Genomic DNA, 18002 nt, shown 5'->3' with positions numbered 1-18002 from the left:
ATAACGTGGGACTTCTTTTGCTTTGCAATCTGGTAAGCAACTTTATAGGATGCTTCAAGAAAAGGTTTTCATGAAATGGCAAATCCAAGTTTTGGAAGTGTCCCTGCTTTTTCGAATTGATTTTTTTCGCACGAAAAAAACCAGCACCTTTAGATGCATTTTCAGCATGGACAGACTTGAGATGGTCTTTCAGTTATGCTGGCTTCATACTTCTGTTCGCAAGAATTTTTCTGCACAAAAAACACTGCGGTATTTGAGTCCCGTCAAGTTCATTAATGCAAGTGAAACCAAATAATACATAGTTTTCATCATACTTCCTTTTTCTTCGACATTTCAACTTAAATTTGGTCTGTAACAAATGTTAAATAATTAATGTTAAAATAATTAATGCAATATTAGCAACTAAGAAAGATATATACGAATATATGCGTCGACAGACACACGGTGGGCATGCATACACACCTGTAGCACTTCAGGGGCCTCCACCGTTGGACTGGTATACATGCACATAGCAGCAAAAAGGTTAAATTACACACTTCAACTGTTATCTAAACCATAGGACGTGTTTGAACATACCTGGTTTACACTCGTAGCCAGCATGTCTATTCGTTTTTAAAACAGACTATCGTGCGACTATGTCGCACGATAGTCTGTCCACAGCAGGACTGCAATCAAGTGCGATCTAGCGGCAGGTCTAATAACTGCCGTAATTTCAAAGTAACGATGAGTGTAAGCGATTTTTCGAGATATGCAATAACTATAATATGATATGAAAATATCTGTTATTTCTATTGGTGACTACAGATACAGCTAATGCAATTGTAATTTATTACATACATTCATAAGTGAAGGAAATTAATGAGTTGATTTTTTTCCCATCCAAGCTCACGGACCCCCTGAAATCATTCCACGGACCCCTTGGTGGTCCGTGGACCCCTGGTTAAGAAACCCTGCTCTAGACAGTGAGATTGATGCTAACCCAACCATAGTGTAGTAGCCCATACTTCAGTGAGTGTGCCAATATTGCTCAGTTGGTCATTTTATGTGCCTTTCCTTTTACAGCACTCATTTATTGACCTATTGAATGGACATATTTGCATTAAAGTACAAAAATTGAAGTTTGTTTTGATGTAAATTTGCATTCCAGCAGCGAATGTGTTAATCATGATTTTTCCAGCAATATATGACTGCTGATTGTTTATTTTTCTTAAAAGTAATAGCTAAGGAAAGCTAGATGGTTTTACTTCCTTAAAAATTGAATAAACAAAATAAATTAGTAACAAAGAAAGGCATATGTAGCAAAAGTATATTTTTAAAAGTTAAAAATATATTAAAATAAATCTTAAGTTTTTCATTTTGTGCTTTGTTTAAAAAAAAAATTAAAGAATTTGAGCGCCAGATTTGCTTCTGCCAATGCTTGATGGAATTTCCACAATCAAGTGCATAATATGTATGAATAACATCACAAGTAAGTCACCAATAATTCTTCGAATGAAATTGACAATCCTAGATGCTAATGTAATAATAAAGGTTTACTCTTTTTTTGCTGATCCTGTATAAGCTTGCTTTCGTGCATCATTTGCTAATGCTATTTTATTTTTTAGTATTGTGCCAGTGTGTTCAGAAATTTCATGTCATATCAGCAGCTCACTAGTGACATACCATGTTTTACATTTAAGGCTGTTCTAGCTGAACACTAGTACCAAACATTGAGTTAGTTAATGTATGCAGTGTGTTCATTTCAGGTACATTTGGTTTTTTTTTTTTTTTTTTTTTTTTTTTCACTTAAATTGATGAATTTTTGTCCTTTTTCTCTGATAAATAGAAGTGAAAAGGAAATCTAGTTATCTTCTTATCAGTTACTAAGATTATAACTTTATAGAACACTAAAGCTTTATAGTTTTACATTCTCTAAAATTATGTATCTCTTCACAAGATGCACCACATTCATGAGTATTATATAACGATATTGCGTTAAACTACATTTAATCTAAGAATCCCCCCCCCCCCCCCCCCCCGATTCAGTTTGTATGAAAAATAATTGCCATATTTCTATTTGTCTGATTTTAATGAAATTTAGAATGGCTTTACAAATATTTTTAAAAGGCCCAAACATAAAATTTCATGAAAATCTATCCACTGGATATCCTTCTGTTATATGAAGAATTGCATTATCCACCTGAAAATTATAATGAAACACATTTCAGGCTGAAACAATGACTTCTATGAAGATATGAAATCAAAACCAAAAATAAATTGTTAGACATCTGTGATCCCTATTGAAATGATATTTCTGACCCATGATGTCCATTTTTAGTACAAAGTCATGGCATTCTCAAGAAATGCTTAATCCTGTTGTTGATGCACTTTTTCTTTATGCAGACTGCCTAATACTCAGATTTGATCTTTTTACTTTTCTCAAATTCCAACAAAATCGGGAATGTAGATCAAACATCAAAAATATATTGAAGGAATGTTAAAATACACATTTACATCTTCACACTGATGTTCATTTTAATTTTCAATGTGTCTTCCCCCATCTGCACATGCCATATGCCATCATGTGTTTGTCTGTGCTGTCTGAGGACTCTATTGTTCCTTTAGTAGCAGTGATAGAGATCGGGCTTATACTCACCTCTTATGAGCCCATCTAAAATTACTATTGTTTTAATCAAATAACATTACAAAGTCAAATGCATTATTCATTAAAAACTCAATGGCATTGTTGTATTGAGTCTCAGAGCTATTTGGCCCCTCATCAAACAACAGGATGATGTAAATTAGCACCTTGTGTCAAACACAGGATAAATATGTTGAGTGCAAACAAGCAGCCAAGTGGTATATGGAAGAAAAACTTTTTTTGAAACCATATCTTATGTTATGTGCATACTCTAACCCCTATTACTGGGCTACATCAGCCCAATGTAACAAATTACTAAAGAAGCAGAATATTATATCAATGCCATTATTGAAATAATTTGAGAAAAGAATGGGCCACATCATCCCAATGTAACAAATTAATAAAGAATCAGGATACTATATCAATGCCGTTATTGAAATAGTTTGAGAAAAGAATGCTACTTTGCATGTGCTTTTCTGTCCAGTTTCCCGTCTGAGGACGCTGTTGTTCCTCTAGTGACACAGATTTCATTCACTTTAGAAATAATCACATTAACCTCAAGTTATTACAGCAAAAAAATTATGAAAAGTAGCATTTTTTTCTCAAACTCTTTTTGCACCTGCATTGAAAAGTACCCCACTCTTTTACTAATTTTCTGCAGTGGCCCAACACAGCTCAGTAATAGGAGTTATATTATACATGTAAAAAAATTAGTTTCAATCTGAAGTTTTTTCAACACACCTCTTCACTCCTCATTTAGATTCAATATTTATTCACTGTTCAATACAAGGGCATAATTGAAAAGTGCCCCACTATCCTAAAGTGCCTGTTATCTGATCAATAGCCAAATAAGCTCCAAAAACTTTCATTAGATCCATTAGAGGTTGATTATCATTGACTTGACTATGAGAGCCTAGTAGAGTATATGTGTCTTAGTTGCAAACAGTGTTGAGTCAGTCTGAAGGATGAGAGGTTGAGGTGTGCCAGAACAATTTTCATGAAGATATTCAGTGGGGGGGGTGGGGGGGTAATTGTATGAATTATGTGAAGTGCTCAAATTTGAAATGCTTACTTGAGTTTTCTGTGGGTGGAATATGTCCATGATTTATGCTTATGGGATGCAAGTTTTTAACATAATTTGTATGTTTGTTTATATTTATAAGATAGTTCATAATTAGAGCCTTTGAGATGTAATTTTAGCTAAAAACATTAGCTAAGAAAAACAGTGCACAAATTTTCTGATATCTTGTAAACTTGACATAAGTTCATATTGTGGGCATAGCATACACCTGCTATGCATGGAACACTAAGTCTCCCAGGCTGCTAATTGGTGACCAACTTTTTTTTTTTTTTTTTTTTTATGAAATCTTCAAACACAGGGTATAAGAATCTATAGTACGAAGGGTACTAGGAAAGCTTTGCAATATGATGCAACAATGAATCACAGGAAGCTGCTTGTTGCTGCATGTTGAGACATGTTCATACGTGCATAGTAGCCGCCGCGCCAAGTCGATGGGCTCAGTTATTCATTAGTAGTGAGAGTGTAAAGTGCTTGCGATGGCATCGTGGTCAAGAAATGAGATAAGGACAGTTTTGCGGTATAATTTCGTGCGTGGTTTAAGCATAGACCAGTGCTTAGAAGAAATGACTCTTGCACTAGATGATGATTGTCCACATCGTACAACAATATTCAGGTGGTATAGAGAATTCCAAAGGGGAAATTTCACTCTGGAGGATTCTGAGAGGCCGGGAAGGCCACGAACGTCAGTTACGGAGGAAAACGTTACTGCTGTGAGGAAAATGCTTGAAAAACAGGCGAGTGACCTACCAACAGATAGAGGATACTTTGGGCCTAAATGCACCAGCAATTCGTTTGATTCTGCAAGATCATTTGCACGTGAAGAAACTTTGTTCTCTCTGGGTGCCGCATCAACTGACTGAAGAGCAGATGACATGACGTGTGACTTGGTGCCGGGAGATGTTAAAAAAGTTCGATAAGGGACAATCTCGGTATGTGAACAACATCGTGACAGGTGACGAGACTTGGCTGTACTATTACGATCTGCCGACCAAGGCTCAAAACAAAGTTTGGGTCTTTGATGATGACGACACACCCGTAATTGTCAGAAAATCCCGATCTGTAAAGAAGAAAATGATAGCTGTATTTTTCAAATCGAGTGGAATTGTGGAACGTGTCGTTTTGGACACGCAGAAGACAGTCACAGCTAAGTGGTATACTGAACAATGCCTGCCTAAAGTCATTGGATCTATGAAGAACCTGCGGCCAAAGTCAAGAATGGACACCTGGTACCTCCATTACGATAATGCTCCAGCTCACCGCGCCAAAGCCTGCACCGAATATTTGACCACGACAGGACTGAAACTTCTCGAGCACCCTCCCTACAGTCCAGACCTTGCTCCCTGCGACTTTGCACTGTTCCCGCATGTGAAAATGAAGCTAAAAGGGAGGCGGTTTTCCAGTGATGAGGACCTTCTACGGGCTTGGGACAACGAGTGTGCTTTACTCCCTAGTGAAACTTGGCAGAACTGGTTTAAAGATTGGTTTCGGAGGATGGAGAGGTGTATTGAATGTAGAGGAAATTACTTTGAAAAAATTAAATAAACAAAGCTGTATTGCAAAACTTTCCTAGTACCCTTTGTACTTAGTACCATGCATGGTTGGGGGGTGGAGAAGATATTTGTTGACATTAGACTTGAACTTCTATAGCAGCGGTTCTCAAACTGTGCGTTGCGATACCCTGTTGTTGTTGTTGTTATTATTTAGTTTTTAGGAGCATTAGCAACTAAGGCCATATTGCTCCGGGGATATGTGGTGGTCATTCCCTGAACTTTCCGCATCCTCCGTATTTGGTGGTCACGGGCTCGAACTCCAGTCTAATCAAGAAGCATGTGCTACGCACTGCCGCTCCTGCCCACCTGGCTGCTGAGGCGCCATGATGCCCTGGGGAGGTGCCATAATTTACCAGGAGCATCACGGACAATGTAATAGTTTATGTAAGATTTATATGGCAAATATTAAAAATGTATTAAGAATGATTTTTGTTTTTTTTTTACTATTTGATATCTACTACACTTTGAGAAATATTTTACAGAACATTTTGAAGTGTGCATGTGGATTAGAGATTCCTTCAATACAAAGTCCCCATCAAATTTTATCTACTGTTGAAGAAGAACAGTTTATTGATCTCACATCAGCCCTCGCACTGAAAGCAAAGTTTTCGTTGTTATCTTTATATGAATTTTGGTGTTTAGCAAAATACGAATACCCGGAATGTAGAAATAAAGCTTTGCAAATACTAGTGCTATTTGCAAGTTCTTACCTTTGTAAAGTTGATTTTTGGCATTGGCAGTCATTAAACCTAAGTACAGATCAAAATTAAATGTTGAAAAAGAAATACGTCGTGTCACCATTTAAAAAATGACGCCTAGATTTGATGAATTATGCAATTAAAAGCAAGCACAAACATCATATTAATGTTTTTTTAAGAATAAAATGATATCCCGATTATTATTTCATGTATTAATAATTATTGTATTAACATATTAAAAATAATAAATTGCACAATTATAGGTGTTTTACTTCAAGGGAGGCGTTGGCTCAGAAAGTTTAAGACTCACTGTTCTATAGACTTAAATTTTCAGGAATACATATGGAGGAAGGTTGTTCCAGAAAACAGAATTTGAATGAATAAATGAGGAAGAAGAAAAGATCGAAGTTGGACAGTAAAAAGATGTTGACTGGTTGCAGCATGTGTTCAGACTAGTTTGAAAGCGAGATTGAGAATTATAGAAGACAGTTCAGAAGAACAGTGCCCATGGAAGTATCTATAGAAAGCCATGCAGCAGAAACAGACCATCTATGAGACAGAGCAGAGAATCTCTGTTAGAGATGAGTCATTAATTAACCTAACTGACCTCTTTTGAATGGAATCTAGAAGCCTGAGAGAGGTTTTGGGGGCGCCGCACCAGATATGGGAACAATATTCAACGGTATGGCGGATTTGTGATTTGTACAGTGAGTAGCTGTTTGAAAGAAAAGTAATTCCAAGAGCGAAATAGAAAAACCCAATTTTTTAGATGCAGAGGAAGCAATATTTGTAATGTTCTTATACCAAGAGAGATTAAAATTCGGGGTTATCCCCAATTGAGATATATGATCTTGCCTAGAAATCAGAGTGTCGTTGAAGATGAGCATAGGAGCAGAAGAATCCTTTTTGCGAGATATAGGCCAGGACTGAGTTTTAGAAAAATTTAAATCAGCTAAGTTATCTTTGACCCACTTGAGAATTACCTGGAGATCAGCATTTAAGGAATGGGTAGTGGATATTCAAGAAGTTGAAGCTGTTTGAGCAGGGCAGGGTTTTTCAAACTGGAAGGTCGAATGCAATGTGCTATAATCAGCAAAACTATGGATAGGATTTCCATAGTTTTCAATAAAGAAGGACATTAACATACAAGAGGAAAAGAGTGGGAGAAAGAACTGAACCTTGGAACACTAGCATTAGTGGAGAAGTTAGAAGACAGACAGCCATCTGCTATCACCTGCAGTGAGTGGTCAGAGAGAAAACTACAAATACCCAATTACAAAAATCATTTGGCAAACCATGAGATGGAAGCTTATTTAGAAGACATCTATTGAACTTTCCCCATACAGCCATTTTGATCTGACTGGTACCTCATCAGTGGAGAGCTAGGCATAGATAAATTGAACCAAGAGTCGAAAAGTGCCTTGCTGATACAGAACCCAACTTATAGAACAAAATTACACCAGTACTTATCAAATCCAACAAAAAAATTCAGTAGCCTTTTTAGCATTCTTGGGACTGGAAAATTATAACATCTGATCGCTTAATTTTATTGGTATCATTTACATTATGACATACAGCTACCATAACTAAATGGTCAAACATAGCAGTGCACAATAGTGCATACATCATGAGTTGACCGTGGTTATAGCTCACGTGACTGCAAAATATAGTGACGTTCTTGTATTCTATCTTATAAACTACTGTGATGTTATGTAGCTGTTGTGGAGTATAAACAGAAAATTTTTATTCATGCTCATCAATTGTAAATACTCATAAGCAATGGTGATTATTCAATACCTACAAATATTCAATACCTTTATTTTGGTGGTTTACAGTGAATGTTAGCAATTATCATTTCTGCCTCCTTTGTTTTCTTTAATTTTCAGCTTATAAGTTAACATTCGTAAGTGACAATGAAATACATCAATCAAAAGCTTTCTTACATGTGCCTCTGGTAGCAAATCGAACTAATATGAGCCTTCATAATTTTATTGTAATATAGATGGTCCTTGGAATTATAGCAGGTTAAATTGCTAGAAAAAGGCACAAATCAACTGATTTTTCCCATAAATGCATAATTGTAGCTACGAGGGCTGTTCTATAAAGAATGGTCATAATTCCCCCCCCCCCCTCACAAAATTACTTTTGTTAATCATCCATATTTTGATGGTCCTTTTCAATGTAGTCCCCATTAGATGAAATAATCCGTTTCTGCCATTCTTCAAAAACATGGTGGAAACCATATTTTGACATGTTTGAAAATCGCCTCCGATGTTTTTACAACTTCTTCTGACAACGGGAAATGTTTTCCTTGCAGCTCCTTCTTTAACTTTAGAAATAAAAAAAATAAATAAATCACATGGTACAAGGTCAGAGCTGTAGGGTGGGTGAGGAACACATTTGACATTATGCTGGCTAAGTACTCAATGACAGTATGAGAAACGTGAGGGCGTTCATTGTCATGATTCAGCATCCACCCACCTGTGTGCAGTTGTGGTTATTTTCAATGAATGTGGTCCCCAAAATGTGCGGTGCATTTCAGTAGAAGGTTCCACAGCAGTCGTATGACATGGTGCAACATGCCAGAAAACCATTCCATGAATGTCAAAAAATAGAGAGATGACCATCACCTTTGCTTTATTCGATGTTGGCGATAACATGGCGACTTCTAAGGAGAGCTCTGTTGCTTACTCTCTGGGTCAAAGTGATGAAACCATGTCTCGTCCACCGTTATCTTGCGAATCACTAGGGTTGGCTGGGGAATAAAAGGTAAGGCACTGAACTTGCTATATGAATGTGTATCCCCATGGTAACGTATGGTGCACAAATTTGGTTTGAGTGTGTAAGTGGAAAAGTATTTACTAGAAAGCTCAGTTCCATTCAAAGAGTAATGCTCCTTAGGATGTGCATGGCATGCAGAACTGTGTCAACCTCAGCTTTGCAGGTTGTGACTGGAAAATTGCCTATTGATCTGCATTTGGCGTATTTGTGTGTTGGCTTACTTCGTCCACCATGGCATTCTCTGTTCTTTTCTGAATATAGAAGTGGACATCTTGGCAGGTCCCAGGAAGGAAAGGGCAAGAATCTGGGATGCTTTGGTAAAAGTCTGGCAAGTGTGTTGGAGTGTTTGTGATAAAGGGCAGATTACACAAAATTTTTTCCCAGATTTAAGAATTGCAGCCTCGATAAAATTCAAATGGTTTGCACCAAACTTACAAGCTATGTTCTTATTGACTGGTCATGGTTCGATTAATGCAAAGTTGCATGATTTTAGGAATCACTGAAAGATCTAGTTGCCATTGTGGCGAAAGAGAATCATGAGAACATATTATTTACAACTGTGAGGAGTACAGTAATCTACAAATTGAATTGGTATCTCGGGTTAGTAATCTCAACTTTATGGTAGAAGGCTACGAGACAATTCTAGTTGATAAGCAGAACTTCTTGGCTTTCCAAGACTTTGCAACTGCAATATTTCTTAGGTGGATGACTCTTCTGCATCTGGAAGCCTTTGATTTGTAATGCGGTATGGTGTAGTGTCGAATTACCTAAAGTTCGGTGAAATCATTCTTAAAGGCTTTGCTTTGGTGGAGGCATGAATCTGCTATATCCACTGCAACTCCAGCTCCTTGTTGCTGGCATTTCTGTTCTCGGCAGCTCCTTGCGCAGCTGGCTTTCCAACAGACTGCGAACAGATACAGCTCTTTCCATTGAAGTTTGGACTTTGTCTAAAATTTAATTATATGTACATTTATTTTTTATGTAATTTGATTATTCTCAGTTTGTTCATATCAATCTTTTTTGGTCATGGCAGTTTTTCCTCCCTATACTTGGGCAAACAGGAGAGGCAGTGTATAAGAGTACTACTAAATTATGTGTAACTGACAGCAGGACTGCCATTGGTTGGTTGGGACCGCTTTAATTAATAAATAATAATGGGCATAATCTCACCATCTTCAGTAACCATCCGTTGCACCTCTCAAGTAGTGTTTATGGTTTCTGTGATGACAGCAGCAGTTGGAGCTCCAGGACCGACGATTTTTGTGAATCAGTCATATCCATCTTTAAACATTCTAAGCCACCTGCGAGCTTTGCTATATGAAAGTGTAGATTCACAAGCCTCTTTCAACATTTCAATATGCTTAGGACAGAAACAAAATCTGAGAACAGCATACTGTACCTTGCTTGTCACCTCCATTGTTACGTAGGCGAAACTGAACCAGCATAAACTTTACCAACCACCAAGGTCGTACTGTGTGCACAAGTCAACTGTGCAATTGCTATGTGGTGCAGCTCAGCTAGATATAGCAAGCAGTATGGTTATTCATAAAAAATTATGATCAATCTTTATTGAACAGTCCTTATAGATTTATTCCTGACCGAGAGTCTGATGTGTAAATTTTACTAGATTTAATATTAAACAAATAGCATATTTAATCAGCAACCAGTCAATTATAATGAGTATTATTATAAAGTATGTTATATACTCATTGTAATTACCCCAACAATCCACTCTCAGGCAGAGCAAGTACAACCAACCTTCTGGGTTTTTTCAGCCCACACAGTGCTATCCCATTAACACATTTGATACAATACAACCAGCTGTATGAAGTGAATTAAAAATACTACCTTTTATCAGATGACAATTCCAATGGTAATCTTTCCAGTGTGGCTGAATAACGCACCAAAAATTCCGAAGAAAACAGCCCACTTTAAGTGCTGTCTGATGAGGTGGGTTGTTCACTTTTCTTGTCACTTAATTTTAATAACCTTTCTGCTGTATTTCTCTAAAAGCTGTAACTTGGGCATTGACCTTTCCTATTATCATAAACCATATAAAGCCATTTCTGAGTTGAGGGGTTGTCAAAAAAACTGTTTTGCCTGCTGAAGTGCCTTGTGACTTTCCCTCAGGAGATGGTGCATCGACAACTGGTCTTTCCTACATTTTTTCCAAGTGTATTTTTGCCATCCTTTCTCTGCATCCATTGCCCAACCTCTGTTTCCACTCCATTAGGTTATATCTTTTCAAAATTCATCTCAGCGAGAGAGACATTCTCATTTGTTTTCCTAGAATTTTTTCCCTCTAAAAATTCTCTTTGTCTCTCTTCAGTATATTTTATTCAGAATAAATTTATGCCTGAAAGGAAACTTACTGTCACACTGACATTTTGTAGTTTTCCCCCCTACCAGTCACTTCATTCACTTACTGAGTGTGCAACGTAAGTTTCTCTCTATGCAAAAATAGATCAGAATCACCATCGCAATGTGTGGGTCAAAGTGCCATAAACATATTTTTAAACACTTTTTAAAAATACTATTTTTGTTCTTGTTTTCTTCTCCTGTCTGGAGAAATATAGTTAAAACAAACAAACAAAACACCTGCAGTCTGACCATTCAGACTGCCTTTTAGTAATAGCATAGGTGGAAATTTGCCATTAACTGCACATTGATCTGGGTTGAAAAGACGTATGGTACGTGATAATACTAAACTATATGGTAATACCAATTCTAGAATTTCACCTTTAGCAAAATTGCAATGAACAGCATAAAAATTAGCATTTCTTTATGTTCTTAAATACAGGCACTACTGTACTGTAAATTTAATGTATTAATATTAAATATATGGAGGATATCATCCCATTTAAAGAGATCACTACATTGCTATATGGTATGTAATAACACTAAACTATATGGTAGTGCCAACTTTTAGAATTTTATTTTTAGCAACATCTGCAGTTAACAGCATAAAAGCAAGAAAGCATAAAAATTAGCATTTATTTATGTTCTTAAAAGAAAGCACTACTCTACTTCAAATTCAGTGTATTAGTATTAAATAACAGTGGCTCTGTAATTGTTTAATTTTGTTCATCCTTTTGCTTTTTTTTATATAGGTATGTATTTCTTCCTCTCCTTTAAAATTCTTGAATTTACTTTTCTCTTCATCCCTTCCCCCTTCAAAACAGGTAAAGCAGAATGAAGTAAACAGCAAACCTAGCGTACCTGTTAAAGTAAAAAAACACAAAGAAAATGAAAAAATAAACAAGCATATAGTAAAAAGAAAAACAAAAAAGGTAAGTACTTTTTATTTTATTTTTTTCAGGGAATCCCATGCACAAGTGTAAAACCAAATATTTTATTATGTAAAGAATAACTTACTGATATAAAGAACCTAATGTGATACATTAGGTTCTTTATATGTGTACATACAGTAGACTTTCAGAATAACAGCACCTTATGGGATTCAAGATGTCGTTATTTTGATTTTTCCATTATGTATAAAGTTTTATTTTTAATATATTTAATGCAGAAATAATGAGGCTAAATAACAAATAGAGAGATTCACAATTGCAATTTTATTAATTGTTATATTCTGCCATTAATACACTCCTACTTACGCCCATTCTATTTTCTATTATTTCATTGTTTGTCACTGAGCTTTAATGTTGTTCTTCTCTGTATGAGGTTTATTAACTTTAGGAGCCATAGTGAGGGGTTTTTAATTTAAAATAAATGTAAAACAGTGGTATAATCCATGATATCAGTACAGTAATCATGTGACTTCCCGTTTTTCTTTTTCAGCACTGCAAGACATCTATGCGAACATTTGATCTCGATGTGCCATTAGCTCGAATGTTCTGTTATTTTGACAGTCTACTGCAGTGGTTCCCAACCAGTGGTTTGCGAACCCCCAGGGGTTTGTGAAATTGTTCCAGGGGATTTGCACTAAAAATTCTGTAATGGCGTCTGCTTAGATTTACATAGGTATATTATTCTAAATTACAAAATGTAACTAATAATAAACAATAAAGTAAAATAAAATTAAATAAAAGTAAAGAATTGCCAGAGAAAGGATCATTGTTATGTATAGGTACTTTTTTTTTAGAATCTGTAGTACTTAGTACCGTGATGGGTTGAAGATCGAAAAGATGAAAGAAGATACTTCTGACATTGGACTTGAAATGTAGATAGTAATTTTCAGGAAATACTTATGAAGGAAGGTTGTTCCAGAAAACTGAAGATAACTGAGGTAGAAGAAAAATTGGTTCTGTGAGTTTGAACTTGGACAGTAAAAGGATGTTGACTGGGTTGCAGCAAGTGTTTGGACTGCTTTGAAAGAAAGAGCGGGAATCATAGAAGCCAATTCAGAAGAACGGTGCCCATGCAAGTATCTATAGAAAAGGCATGCAACAGAAACAAAGTCTATGGAGACCGAGAGTGGAAAGACTCTGTTAGAGACAAGACATTAATTAACCAAACTGCCCTCTTTTGAATGGAATCTAGAAGCCTGAGAGAGGTTTTGGGGGTGCTGCACCAGATGTGGGAACAATATTCAACAGTACAGCGGATTTGCAATTTGTACAGAGTGAACAGCTGTTTTGAAGAAAAGTAATGCCAAGTCAGGGTAATCCCCAAGATCTTGCCTAGAAGCCGGAGCGTCATTGAAGATAAGCACAAGAGCAGAAGAATCCTTTTTGCGATATATAAGACATGACTAAGTTTTAGAAGGATTGGAATTAAGTTATCTTTACCCCACTGGAGAATTACCCAAAGGTCAGCATTTAAAGATTTCACTGTGGATACTCGAGAAGTTGAAGCTCTTTGAGCAGGGCAAGGTTTCTCAAACTGGAAGGTGGAATGCAATTGCAATGTACTATCGTCAGCAAAACTATGGATAGAATTTCCGGTCAATGGAAGAAGGTCATTAATATAAAAGAGTGGAAGAAAGAACTGAACCTTGAAGGACACCAGAATTCATGGAGAAGTTAGAAAACAGAGTCGTCTACTATCACCCGCAGTCAGAGAGAAAACTGGATATTCAATTACAGAGAACAGCTAGCAAAACCATAAGATGGAAGCTTATTTAGAAGACTTTTATACCAAGCATGATCAAAAGCCTTTGAAATGAAAAGAACTTGAGTTTCACCAAACTTTTCCATTGAATTTGTCCATAGATGGGTAACATAAGCCAGAATATCTTCAGTGGAACGACTCTAATATCCATACTGGCAATATCCATATTGTAGTTTAAGAGTTGGCAGTTAATTGATTTCTCCATTACTTTGGAAAGAGTAGAAGTAATCGCAATGGGACGATAATTGGGATGGAAGGGATTTGTCACCCTTTTTAGGAACTGGCTGGATATGAGCAAATTTCCAAACAGAAGGGAAAAAACCCTTTGGAATAAGAAAGTGAAAAAAGATTACACAAAACAGGAGTAAGTTTGGGGGGACAGGTTTTGAGAACAAGTGAAGAAATACCACCAGAACTTGGAGTTTTCTTGGCATCAGATTCATCAGAATCCTTCTGACATCCTCTTGACCGAAGACCACAGGAGGCATTGAATGGAGTATACTGGGAATGGTTTGAGGTGATTTACCAAGATCATCAATACATGGGTTGGAAGAAAAGTAGGATGCTAGCAGGTCAGCTTTATCCTTGGTTGAGGTGGCGATAGAATCATCTGGATTAGACAGCGGTGGAAACAAAGATGGGCAAAAATTGCAGCCAATAGCTTTGGCAAGACCAGAATGCTCAGTTACCATTTGGACAAGAAGCATGTTTTCTACTCTTAGCATGTTCGAAACCCGTTTGGACTGATTCATAACTACTCTACAAAGTACAGTATAAATAATACTTAATAATTTTTATTATTATCCAATGTCGCTTATAAAAACGTAGTGCTGGAAATATTTTATAATAAAAATTCAGAAACATTATACGATTTCAGAGAATATAGGCTTAGTGGTTCGCATTAAAATTATTATGTTGAAAGGGGTTCGCAAGTCAAAAAAGGTTGGGAACCGCTGGTCTACTGTATGTAGTTGGAGGAAGCTACTGATTCAGAACTGAGCGTAAAACCTCTCAAACAAAGCATATGCAGTATCTTACCAGAAGTCACAGAACTTGTAATTATGAACAAAATATATATATACCCTCCCACCTGAAATGTTTAGAATCACATCATATGACAACTGCAAGGAAACTAATATGGGCAAGTATATTCTTGACCCGATAATCCATAATGAGATAGCATCATAAGACTGATTGTTATTTGGTTTTTAGGAGCATTAGCAACTAAGGCCATATTGCTCCAGGGATATGCGATGGTCACAGGCTCCAACCCCGGTCTAATCAAGAAGCGTGTGCTACACACTGCTGCTCCTGCCCACCTGGCTACAGAGGTGCCTCATAAGACTAACAGTACAGAAACTCTGCAGGGAATTATTACAGAGATCTAAATTTGGTAGGGGGGGAGGGAAGTTGTTGAAAGAAAAGGTGTCTGTTTGCATTTCAAGAAAGGAGACTGATAGTTTATAAGCTACATAAGTGTTTACAATTGATAACAGATGGCACAAGGAGCATGAATAAGTACAAAGGAATTATTGAATACATTTAAAGCACTAGTTAAGAAGCCACAAATGCATATATAGTAAAATCCTATTACAAAAATACTGTTTTAACAAAACTTGCGCTATATTGAAAATATTTCCAGGTCTTGGATGACTTACCCTATGACTCATGAGCAGGGCCGCTGTAACCCTATGTGCAACCAGTAAGCGAAATCAAATTTGCCACCTCAAAATATTTGGATTAAAAAATAAAATAAAGTTAAATAATTATTATTAATTTATTGAAAAAGAAAAGAATTACAACATATCTCACGTATAATATAATGAAACAACAAACAAAAATAACAAAATCATTCTAAAATTCTGGAAATAAACTTTAAATTCTAAATCACAGTAATCATACAAGAATAAAATAAAAGGAAAATTATACAAATTTGTTTCCTTGCTTTAAGAGATGCGAATTTATTAATTATTTCATTTGTTTATTTGTTCCAAAAGATCATTTTCTATTGAAATTATTGCCAAATTAGAGGGTCGTTGTGGAGACATTTTCGATCGTAAATAATTTTTGACTGATTTTGAAAAATCCATTCACCTGAGGCAACTGAAGCTGGTAAAGTTGAAAACAATTTTAATGCAACTGCTGCATTTTGAAAAGTATCTCTAAAATCGTTTTTAAAAATATATTGTAACACTTCAAATGGAGTAATATTGTCTTTAATATAAATTTGAAGTACTTTAAGTTCTTCAGATAATGCTAAACCATTTAACCATCAATATCAGGCTCATTACGATCAGTGTCACTTAACTTAATATGTAAATCCTTGCAATGATTTAATAAATCGTCATTTGACCATTTTTTAATTCAGAAATATTATAAAACATTTTAAATATTTCTACATATTCTTTCGTATTTGTAAACCTTTCAGTTAACGAGAAAATTGTTGTCCATAATTTGAAAGAAAAAAATTAATTTTGAAAATTTGTCGCGGATCCTGAATAGCTTCATCTCTACTTTCATAATAGAAATGATGTTTTTTCAGTCTTTTCCTTACAGTGCTTACTTCTGGAAACAAAGCTTCATTCTAATGATAGTAGCCTTATTAGCCATATCAAGAATTTTTTGGACTGCCTCTCCTCTCCTCTCTCTTTTTTTTTTTTTTTTTAATATTTTGTAGACATTCAAGAGCTTCATATATATCAGAATCCTTTTTTTTTTTTTTTTTTTTTTTTTTTTTGGAGCATTTTACTTATCGGATTAATTTTGTTTATTATGCCAAATTATAATTGAACAAAGAAACTTATAAGATGTTAATTTTAAGGCTATTGATTTCGCATGATTCGTGGTATCCATATTTTTATTTTCATCTTCAGTGATTATAGCAAAATGCTAGAAATGACTAGCTTCTCTAGTCATTTCTAGTATTTTATCTGTAATATTTTGTGAAATTATTTCAATGACTTAATTTTGTATTTGATCACCAAAATAATTCATGATATTTTTCGATTCAGTTTCTGAATACGGCGAATATGTTCTGCCCTAACTGAATCAAACCCATATTCTGGAGTTCTGGCTGAACTCCAGAACATGGGTATGTATCTCCGTTGTATGCGTGGCCAAAGAACGGAGTGATTGTCCTGTCGAGTTCTTTGATTAGCTGAGGAATGCGTAATTTACCTCATTTTGCATCTCTGATTGTTTGCAAATTCGCTCCTGATTTTTTATCGTGCTGTTGTTTAGTCATCATCATGCTGCCTTTGGTTATTATGTATTATTCCGTTTGCAAAAGGATGGATGTAAGACTGTAACTGAATGGTGTATGAGAGTGAATTTGATACCTTCGGAATACATGTTTTCAGTGTGGATTTTTAATGGCATGATGCAAGGACTGATGAGGTTAGTTTTTTTTTTTTTTTGCTTTCAAGTTGTTTCTTGATGACTTGATATTTTTTGCTTTCAAGTTGTCTCTTGACAACTTAATATTTTTTGCAGCATTTCTATGTATGAATTGCTAGTATCAGGTTCTCCTTATATTAGCGGGGTGAGCAGCAGCCCCCAGAACAAAAAAATTAAAAAAAAGTTTCTGTTGGCGTGCATGAGCAATTCTTATTGTTAATGCACGTGAAATTGTCTAGTAATGTATGGAGGAGAAAAATGAGTGGTGGTAATTTTTGTTAGTTGTTTAAAAAATTGCTGTTTTGTTGTTTCTTTTTCTTCATTTCAGCTCCGCCATACTGTGATGTCACGTGACACCCCCAGTACCATGCAGGTGAGGAGGAGAGAGGGATAGCAGTGAGTGGGAGTTGCATTCACATCCTATCTCTGCTTTCTTCTGCTCTCTCTCACCAAAGTAAGGGGTTGTAGCCATGTTCTGGAGAATAACCTGCAAAATATAAATATGAAACACAGACAGCACTGGACCAAACTATTACTGCTCCCTGGGCAAAAAGTTTTTTTGCGCCCTTTACTAAGGATATATATTTTTGCCTCATTGTTCTTCTGTTTTTGGCACCGCGGGCAAGAGCCCAGCTAGTACATACCTTAATCCGGCACTGAACACAGATCCAGATAATAAGAAAATTAGTGTGAGTCTGCAATTTCATGTACTGTATTTATTTCAAATGAATTATTTGCCTACCTTGTTGAATACTGGTAAACGTTAACCAATCAGATGACCAGCGTGACTTCTGAGTATGTGGGAC

General features: G+C 35.9%; 1 protein-coding gene across 1 annotated transcript in view; it reads left to right on the top strand.

Moving 5' to 3' along the window:
* The window catches only part of Ndf (Nucleosome-destabilizing factor), a 259722-nt gene that overhangs the window by 162042 nt on the left and 79678 nt on the right, over window positions 1-18002 (top strand). Inside the window, exon 5 of the mRNA XM_090379090.1 lies at window positions 11913-12020. Within this exon, the coding sequence (XP_090235216.1) occupies window positions 11913-12020 (108 nt within the window). The remainder of the gene's footprint in view (window positions 1-11912; window positions 12021-18002) is intronic.

The sequence above is a fragment of the Mastigoproctus giganteus genome, chromosome 8 (genome assembly GCF_048544385.1).
Source record: "Mastigoproctus giganteus isolate SK-2022 chromosome 8, ASM4854438v1, whole genome shotgun sequence".
In the NCBI taxonomy this organism is placed as follows: domain Eukaryota; kingdom Metazoa; phylum Arthropoda; class Arachnida; order Uropygi; family Thelyphonidae; genus Mastigoproctus; species Mastigoproctus giganteus.
The sequence above is the reverse complement of the archived record's forward strand: the minus strand, read 5'-3'. Positions and strand labels throughout refer to the sequence as shown.